General features: G+C 22.9%; 1 protein-coding gene across 1 annotated transcript; it reads left to right on the forward strand.

Annotated features, from left to right (window-relative positions):
* Positions 1-1651: 1651 nt before the first annotated feature.
* Positions 1652-10567, forward strand: LOC114127056 (MD-2-related lipid-recognition protein). The gene is made up of 3 exons (XM_027991158.2): positions 1652-1848; positions 1911-2027; positions 10058-10567. Exons 1-3 carry the CDS (start codon positions 1758-1760, stop codon positions 10321-10323), a joined length of 474 nt encoding a protein of 157 aa, XP_027846959.1. The 5' UTR covers positions 1652-1757; the 3' UTR covers positions 10324-10567.
* The last annotated feature ends 126 nt before the right edge of the window (positions 10568-10693 follow it).

The following is a 10693-nucleotide window of genomic DNA, read 5'->3' on the forward strand; positions in this document are numbered from 1 at the left end:
AATCGTTGTCGTTACGCTATTTCGTAAAAATTTAAAATTCAAACACACATAAAATTTTTCCTATAATGATGTTATGAGTTTTCTCTATAGCTACTTGAAGGAAAACTTATGGAAAACTTAGTGTTATAATTTTAATCCTTAGTTATGAATACAAAAAATGTTATAATTTTTCAACTTCAAAATTACTTGTAAATTTTCGCGTTTTCGACAGATTTCGTAAAAATTGAACTATAAACGCTTATAAAAAAAAATTATGACTAACGATTTTTAATTTTTTTTAGTTACAATAAAAACAACTCATAAGGAACCTTGTATTAAATTTTCAAAAGTTTTTGGTCATCCAAAAATTTTTTATCGACATTTTAAAAAAAATTTCTCAAAAAAATCAAAAATTTCAGTGGTCTATAAATAACCCAAAAAAAGTCAAATTTTTTTTAAAATTTAACTATATACAGATACCACTGACATTAACATTTGGTGAAAATTTCAAGTATTTTCAGTGATTAGTTTTTGAATTACAACCATAAAAAAAAATCGATTTGGTCGAAAACTGGTTTTGCGTAAAAATTGCCGTTTTTCCGTCATTTTTTTTTGTTTTTCTCGATTTTTTTGAAAACTGTTGGAAAATGTTAACTTTTTACCTGTATAATGCACCAAGGATATTCACTTTTACATCGGAAACCACCCCCATAGTTTGAAATTGGAGCATTATTTCGACTAGTTATGCTGTACACAGACACAAAAAAAAAAAACACACATCATTGTAAAATCAATACATTCACCACTTCGTTCAGAATCTAAAATGTAGTATAATTATAAATTTGAAAAAATATTTCAAAATAAAAAATGAAATCTATAAAACACAATAATTTATAAAATAAGATCCAATTTTCTTGATTTTTAGCTAAATTATTTCCTCTGTGTCAATGTTTAAGTTTTTGTAACAATAAGGTTTTAAGACAATAATTGTTATTAATTAATTATTATGAAGGTGTAATAAGTCAAGATAGATATAATTTGAGAGCCAATATGAGGACGTGGTGGATTGTATCCGTGATCATAATTTATAACATAGTATGGATAATTTTATATTTTTTAATCTTATATAGGTTATATCAAATATAAGTCAGCACATAAAACATTTTTATAAAAAAGGCTCTAAGGGGGATCTATCCCCATCGTCCCCCTATAACTACACTACTGATACTACGCCTATTAGATGAACACGAATAAGCTTGATTTTTTTTTTTAAGAATGCTTTACAATATACTAATTCAATATTTTTATTGCCTGTTGATTAAAAATAATCTAACATGCACTAAAATCTCTGCTACTAATATAAATAGAAGATTTAAACCGATAAAATTTAATTTTTTTGTTTTTCCATTTAGATAATTCGTCTACTAATAGCTAATTGGTATTGACTAAATATTCTTGTTTTAATATAGTCCATAATAAAGTGTATTTATAATATATTTATATATATATATGCGCCGTATAATTTGATTTAACCAGCATAAAGTATATACACTATGTATAAAATATACGTCATAATATATATATTTATATTTATAGGTATGCATTGGATAAACCCCCACTTTTACTATTGGTTTAATAAAAAAATTGTGCTCTATAATTTATAAGCGATAACCTCGCTGTGAATTATCGCAGTATGATAAATTGTACCAAACCACTTGCACTGAATTTAAAGTTTTTTCGTGCTAGTCATTAGTGTACGTTACATATTCCGAAACAGAATGATGATTTTTGTGTTAACTGTAGTAGGATTAATGCTTGCAGCAAATGCAGCGAATGCTGAAGAAATCCACAACTATCGCATGTGCCGAAGTGAGTATTGCATTGATACTTGCATTGGTTATAAACTATACAATTATGTCAATTTTTTTTAGATACTAGATGTGAAGTATACGATGTATTTATTGATCCATGTCCCGAAGCTTTAGACAACAAACCATGTGAATTACCACAAGGCATTAACGCGTCTATCGAATTTAAATATAAACCTAGTACGTATAAATATATATTTTTTTAAAACCCTATAACACATTAATAAGAAACTCCGAAAAAATAACATAATATAATGTAGGTAGGTACGTAGGAGGTACTTAAGTTAGTAAATACAATAATATTTGTATAAAACACCAGGAAACGCTTACCTACGTAGGTATATATAGTTGATCGCCGAAATCAAAACTGCATTCACCATAAACCGTGCATAATGCAAATAATACATTGAAAGCATATTTACAACAAAAGTAAATGACCCTATAGTTCTATAAATAAAAAAATAAACAGATCTTCTATGACAGTGGCAAGTGTGTAATGTTTATTACAATATTTTTAATATTATTCATAGAAAATAAAAACAATAAATAAAAACTAGGTAAACAAAACTCCATTGTTTTATCATCAAAATAAACATAAATAAATTAAAATGAAAGTCCAAATTAAAATATCACACAAGTATTAAAAAAAAATTTTCTTTAGCTGCCTCTGAACTCTTTTTATAAACCTAATGACCGATTGTATGTAAATAATAAGGTGAATAATAAGTTACGAACTCGTATTATATAAGAATTCTTAGTTTTTATTTATCATTGTCAATACCTATAGCCATAGTATACGACACATATATTATATAACAAGCTATATTAAAATGCACAATACTTAGCTTTTAGTTGGATTTTCCATTAAATCTTTATTTACGGAAATTAATTCCAATTTACAATATAATACATAGATATAATGAAAATATTTATCCCCAAATAATACATCATAACTAATATATTATGATATAGTAGTAATGTAATTTAATAATAATAACAATTTTAATACCTATGTAAACAAAAAAAAATAATACATTTAAGTTATATCTACAAGTCATAATAATTAAAATCAATATATTTTTAAGTGTTTTTTAAAACCATTTATAATTTATTACATGAATAATTAATTATATAATTCTTGTTGTATTCTTTAATAGTTCAATTTAGTTATTTTTTACGATTTAAAATCCGAAAATGTTAAAAATGTTAAAATAACGTTCTATATTATTTACATTATTTAATAGGTTAACAGTTTTAATATAAAATAATACTATATTATAACTACAGTCTAAAATCTAAATTATTTAATATTTTTCATAATATTGTATCATTTAATCTAAATTTATGTCTATCATCCTTCCCGTTCATCGTTATATTCATTACAAAATAAAATGCTTATATAAAATTATCAAAATACAATCAAAAAAATTTAAAAATATATGAATGTAATTATTTATCATTTATATATATTTTTTATTATTATAAAAAGAAATTTGTGGGCAAAATTTTCTTAGTTAATTGCAGGACTGATATATTTATACAAATAATTATACAGATATATATAAATATAGGTTTTATAAATATGAATATTTAATATCAGTTTAATACATTCATATTTATGTGTTTTAACTTTAATTTATTTTTTTGAATATAAATATTTTAAGTTCAGTTACAAATATTTAACAGCTGTATCTTACTGTAAATTATAAGCATTCTTAATTGTTTAAACATGTCTATACGTACTCGTATATTATTCGTACTCTTTACATTTATTCGGATAACTTTAAATGACTCAACAATTTAAATTTAACTATAAGTAACTACATAACTTATAAATAAATTATTTTTTAATCACATATTTTGTTTTAAGTACATAATTTATAAAATATGTGTATATTTGAATGATATATCAGTATACATAGCTAATGTTTTAGATAAAAAAAATTATTATTCTTTTTCTCTTATCATTTAATCTGGTCATTTGTATGTGCTAATAATATAATTCCTATTCGGCTATTTTCAGTGTATTTATAAATCTAAAAATCTATAAGTAATAATTTTCATAATTCATTACAAAATAATAAAATATAATTATAAAAAGTTGGACTAGTGGATATCGTTCAACTATAATGTAGAGAAGATTACTATCATCAAGTGTTCAATATGAATTCAACGATATTATACTTGTATAATATGATTGTTAAACTGTAAACTAAAAACGATTCTAAGTGGAGACAATCTATCAGTTAGGAATATTATTTATTATATTAATTTAATTGGTCATATTCATTTACACAATACTCAAAACTATTCATATATCAGTTACTTAATATCATTATTATTATTTATTTATTGTGTTAACTTATAAATCAATAGACTTAGAAACGAAATGAATAATTATGCGGAGATAAATAATTTCAAATAAGTGAAAATAATTTTAAAATTTCTCTGTGTTGTGTATTATACTCATGATATAATGACAACTATTTTCAAGTTCCTACAACGATTAATAATTATTACTAAATTATAACAATACATAAAAACTAAAATAATTTAAATATCAAAGTTTAAAATTGAAATGTATATATTATACAAAATTTTGCTTAAGAATTTTCGATATTTTTTAACAACGTTAGGTACCTATTAATAATTGATGAAAAACTTTGAATTAAAATATTGTCAAATATTTTTAGTTAAAAATAAAAATGTTATTAATAAAACGAAAAAAAAAACTAAAAAGAAATTTCAATTTAAAATAAAATTAGCATTTTAAGTCTAGCTTATGCTAATACTCTTTTAATATTTTATGAAAATGTTACTGATTTTATCAAAAATAAGGCTTAACGCTTAAATTCCAGGTTTTCCTTAACTTTATTTCTTCTTGTTAGTTCAAAAAATATTTAGAAATTTTTACTCCACTTCCCCAAAAAATTATGATAAAATAAAACACCAATTACATCCAATTTCCTACTAGAAACTACACTTAAAATTTAAACTTACAAAAAATTAAAAAAAAAAAAAAGCTGTATTATATCTACACTACACGCAGATACATCAGTACATGTATGTCTTATTTCTATTGAATACAGTTGACATAAGAATGTCGATGTCGATTAGGTATTAGATACGAGGAAAAGAAGATTAAACTGTAGGTAAATTAAATTGTCAAATATTAAATAGGTAATATATTTTTTTTTGTTTTTATTTTTTTTATACATGTTTACATATCAACCTGTTGCTATAACAACCAGTTGCTATAAACAATCACCGTCTCGGCTGGTAATACATTCTCAGTGTCACATAAATTAACAGAATGACCCATAAGATATATACTTGTCAAAACACATTTATTATAGATTCAATGCTCCAATCAGAATCTAAAATCATATTCTTTAATTTTTAAATATATCTAATTATGATATATGATCTAACTATGATCATGCATAAATTTGTTGTTTACAAAAATGAAATAGTAGGCAATTTTTTTTTTTTTAAACTTTAACTCATTTAGGTTAGGTTTCATTCATTCAACTACATTAAGGTTCGATTAACAATCGATATCTCATGTTGATATAAAACAAGAAGTTTAATACTTTAATGGAATATTTAATTGAGCAAATTAAGAATTGAGTGTATTATAACATTGAACACTAATATAAAACATAAAAAATTGCACTATAAAATCATAAGTGGCTATTATTTAGCTGATTATTAATTATAAATCAAAACATAGGGCAAATAACTTAAATCTTTTCAGTTTTATTAAATTATTTATAAGTGTTATCATTTAAAAATAAATGATCTTAAATTATATTTATTTATATAATTGTATTTATTTATTATGTTGAAATTTAGTTATAGAATTGTTATTAAATTGTTTCGACATCTTCAAATATCTAAAACTCTAAATCACTTTTTAACCTAACCACTCAGAACCTAGAAACTTTTTATGAAATGAAGTATTATAAAACGTCGTTATTTTTTAATTATTAACAATAAATATATAGATACTTGAGTTCAATTTATTAACAATTAACGGTTGATGAGTCGATCATCTCAAAAGGGTTTATACCGAAATCACAAATTGATCAGTTATTAAACATATATTCAATGATTAGATAGTTATTAAAATTTTAAATAGTTCTAAATGGATTTTAATTGACATTTAAACAAATATAACTAATTAATTAATATCTTGAATATTAAACAATTAAAGTGATATAGATATTGTTTTTTATCTAAATTTATCCTCAAGTATTTTGAGTTACTGCTGATAAAATAAAATCTAGCATTAGGTAAAGTCACTCAGCGTCTCTGCTGTATAATCGGTTTCGAGCGTATAGGAAGTTCGTAATTTAGTACAGATATCACCGCATATAGTTAATATATTACACTTAAATTTATTTTCAATATTAATCATTGCATAGAAAAAATTATATTCTGATCAGAAACAGTGTATCAGTATAATCTATTTTTGAGTCATTTGTCCTTCTATAGTAGGTGTAATATCTACAGAACTAAATATTGAACTAAATTGTGTATAAAATATTTCATAATATATTCAATATTATAATATTATATCATTTAATATTTAGGTATATTATGTTTATTAACTTCGTATATATACCTATGTCAATAGTCAATACCAATTTAAAGTAGAACAGAATAAATATATTTGTAGTAGTATAATAGCTTTAAATTTAGTCCAAATATTTTTGAGATTTCAATGTATATAGGAAATAGTAATGTACACAATAGTAAAAGATTTCAAGTATGTACGATTTATAGGTTTTAAATAATAACAATATAACTAAAATTTTATAGTTCAAAAATAAAAATTGTTATTTTTTAACTTCACTGTGAATCACAAAGTATTCTGCGTACTTATAAATGCTCGATGTTTCAAATTTTAAAATACACAAGAATAACTTCCTTATGAAAAACGTTCCCTCACATTTTCAAGCATACTAAAATATTTATAAAGATACTACCTCTATCTCACTACTATATAGATCAATATAATATATATTTATTATATTTTACGTATACTACAACTTTGTAAATATTTTATTGTAAATATTGAAAGATACTAATTAATATTTAGTAAACTCTTTATATCAACATATAATATAAAGTCTCTTCGATAATTTGATAGATTTAATTTATATTCTATACAGATATATGTTCATACAAACTTTATATTGTCAATTTAGTATCTACTTATAAATATAAAAAAAGTTTCTATCATTTTCATTTAATAAACTGAAAAACTGTTAGTGAACAGTTTTCGATAAAAGTTATAAATTGATTTCTTGTAACTCATATAGAGTTGCTCACTCGCACATAATATACAATTTTTTATAATTAGGGTTACCATTGGTTACATATGAAAAAACAATTATACAATTTTCTGTATTATATTATATCTATTTAATATGTATACATATATAAATGTAAAATTGAGTAGGTAACAGCTATTATATTATATAAGAGATAATCGTATAATTGAGGTTTATACCTATATACTAAAAAAATCTTTGATGATTTCGACTAACAGTCATTAAAAATATTTCAACTACAAAAAAACGAATACTATAGATAGATTTGGATTATTAAAGTTAGTCAGCTAATATACAAATATTATTGGTCGAGTAAATCTCGGGTTGTATCTTTTAACACAAAAGAATATCCACAGTTTTTGACCGATCGACATCGAATTATGCACAAATATTACTTGAAATCTTGGAAAAAAGTGTTACTATAAAAGCCACGCATAATACCTACATTATATATAAAAGACAAAGTGTATTTGTGTATGGCTGAGACGTAAAGAATCAAATAATATTCGACCGATTATGACGATTCAATGAAGGTTTAGATATTAGATTAAGCCAGTTTTTGGGATGGCTAACCCACCTTTAATAATATTGAAACCATAATCTCATATTCATTTATTTCTGCTTACAATAATTGGTAACACGTGAGAAAAAAGTCACTTTTATTACTACCCATAGCAGGTGGATCGATCTTCTTGGTTTTACTTATCTCAGAACAACGCGTAGTAATAATATTATTTTTCGTTTTTAATAATTTATTATTAATTATATATTATAAATCATTCTAATTATCTACTTAATTTAAATAATTGAATAATATATTAATTAATTGAAGATGAATAAATTATATTTTATATAATTTAAGCAAACAAACAATATTAATACGTCGTTCGAATATTGATAACAGATTAGAAAAATAAGGCTATAGAAAGTCTCAATATTTTTTATTACAATAGCATAGAATTTTATAATATTATGTTTCAATAAAATAGAAACATACAGGTATACTGCAACACAAATTATCTACACAAAATTAATAACCGAAAAATTACCTTTATGTATAAATCTATTTTCTATACAACGTCTTTTTCTCACATAATATATTCTAATAAACACATTAAAATACAATCAATAAATTCATAGGTACTACATTAATAGAATTTAACAAATGGAATTTAAGAATTCAAAGATGCGCAAAATCTTAAATACCATTATAATAGCATCAATGCAAACAACTAAATAAAATTGTCGACATACATTTTGAGTAGGATTTGAATCATAAGGAAATATTTACAAAGCTGCAATAGAAATGATTTTACCTAATTATAAAACTATTATTTGGAAAAAGTTTCTCAAAAAAATTATATTAGGTATCCATAATTAAAATATAATATGACTTATTATTGTTTTGTATAATAAACAGTGTTCATAAGAAGAAAAAACGCTAGAAATATATACTGACACAGTTTTCATTGAATAGCCATTTGAATAGGAAACATACTTATAGGTATAATAGAACACTGTTGTATAATGATACATACATCCGCCGACATTCCTCGTCTGCAGTATATATCCCCGGATGCAAATAAAAATGCTACAAGGAATTTGGATGCTTAATCGAATTTGTTGTCTGATTTATTTAAAACTTTTTAGGTATCTATAATTACCTATCATTATTACCAAGTAGACTATAACAAATTTACCATTTAAAAAATTCTATAATCCAAATTCTAAATAGTTTAAATAGTTAAATAGTACTTATAAAATATTATAATTTAAATTTGCATTTAGTTTTTGTAAACAAAAAATAATAATAATAAATTGTAGTAATTAGAATGTGATTAATCGATTGTTAAAACTATTCTAAAAAATATAGTTTGATGTAAATCCTAAAATAAAAATATAATGAAACCGTTTATATAAAATCAATATTATCTGAGTTAGTTATGAGTTGTATACAATATATAGCATGCGCACTTTTATTTTAAATACCGATAGTTGTAATAATATTTCAACATGAACGTGGACGTAGTGAAAATTATAGGATTTTTTAAACTTCACAGGCCATAAACAAATATTGTTGTAATAATATTGTTGTTTAAATTATAAGAATATATTATGTATAACTTGTCAGTTATTTGAGTTAAAGTAAATATCAAGTAATTATTTATTTTGCGTTTTAAATAAATTTGCTAATAATAAATGCATCATTGTTATTATTTGGTGTATTATTAATTATTAGTTTATTACTAAAGTGCTAAGGTTATTTATTTAGACTTCCATAAGATTTATTTCTCTAAGTCCACTAAATTTAAATATTACAAGTGAAATTTTCAACAAAAAAAAAACAATACATTTTAAATTATGAGAATAGTTTAATTAAGTTTTAATTAGATATTTTATTCATATTCATTTCATAATTATATAGTTTTTAAATACTTATAATATAAATGTAATTCATATAAATAATAATAGTGATGAGTATACCTAGTATTAATCTAAAAATTAATTAAAAATACATCATTCAAGTTACCTGAGTAGTATACCTTTAGTATTAAGTAAACTTAATAGTTAATACCTAATATAATTGAACCTAATAATGATGCAATAAAAGTTTAAAATTTCTTTTAGCTATTTTGTGTTTTAGATAAAATTAATTTGTACATCAACGTAATACCGGTTTGAAACATTTTAAATTATTATACTCTGAATAGTCCCAATAGTTTTTAACCCATATGGCCATATTTTATTAAATTTGAAACCTATAAGCCGTTTATAAAATTCGATCTATAGATTAACACTTATTACTTATCTATTATATATTTTGGGATGATAAGATTTTTTGACATTTAAATATTTTTTAATTAATTTCAGAATTTGGTTCGGAAACACCACAAACAAGACTATACGCTGAAACTCTTTTATTAGACCTGCCATTTATGGATATGGACCCTAACGCATGCTTATACACAAAATGTCCCATGATGATGAACGTCGAACAGAATTGGCTGTACAATTTATTCATATCCACAGACTATCCTAAGAATAGTTACACAGTAAAATTGAAGTTCTGGGACAACGGACCAAAAGCCGATAGGAAAGACGAATGCTGCTTTAAATTCGACATGAAGATTGTTTAAAGAAAATGGAAAATATTTACAACTATATATTATTATATTATCGTCTATAATAGAATATAAAATAAATACTATTATTATTATTACCATTATTATTACTATTCATTATACAATTTAATAATTTATATTTAAAGTTAAAAAATATATGTGATTATGCGATATTTTCTACGCGGTTACACGTGTACATAATCATCACATTATAATAGTGAAAAAAATTATGTATTAAAATGTAATTTTTTCATTGTCATTTGTAATTTTTATTTTACGTTTAACACACAATTTTTTTTTTTTTTTTTTGTGTGTGTAATTACTAAACAAAAATGAAACGTCCGTCTGTTTGAGAACCATAAAGTACATCTCTCCGCTCTCAAAC

The sequence above is a fragment of the Aphis gossypii genome, chromosome 1 (genome assembly GCF_020184175.1).
Source record: "Aphis gossypii isolate Hap1 chromosome 1, ASM2018417v2, whole genome shotgun sequence".
In the NCBI taxonomy this organism is placed as follows: domain Eukaryota; kingdom Metazoa; phylum Arthropoda; class Insecta; order Hemiptera; family Aphididae; genus Aphis; species Aphis gossypii.

Bases quoted from the DNA above. Each gene is read 5' to 3' on its own strand.
- LOC114127056 (XM_027991158.2), top strand. From the start codon at position 1,758: ATGATGATTTTTGTGTTAACTGTAGTAGGATTAATGCTTGCAGCAAAT. The intron at 1,849-1,910 runs GTGAGTATTGCA...AATTTTTTTTAG, and splicing joins CAACTATCGCATGTGCCGAA to ATACTAGATGTGAAGTATAC. The intron at 2,028-10,057 runs GTACGTATAAAT...AATTAATTTCAG, and splicing joins CGAATTTAAATATAAACCTA to AATTTGGTTCGGAAACACCA.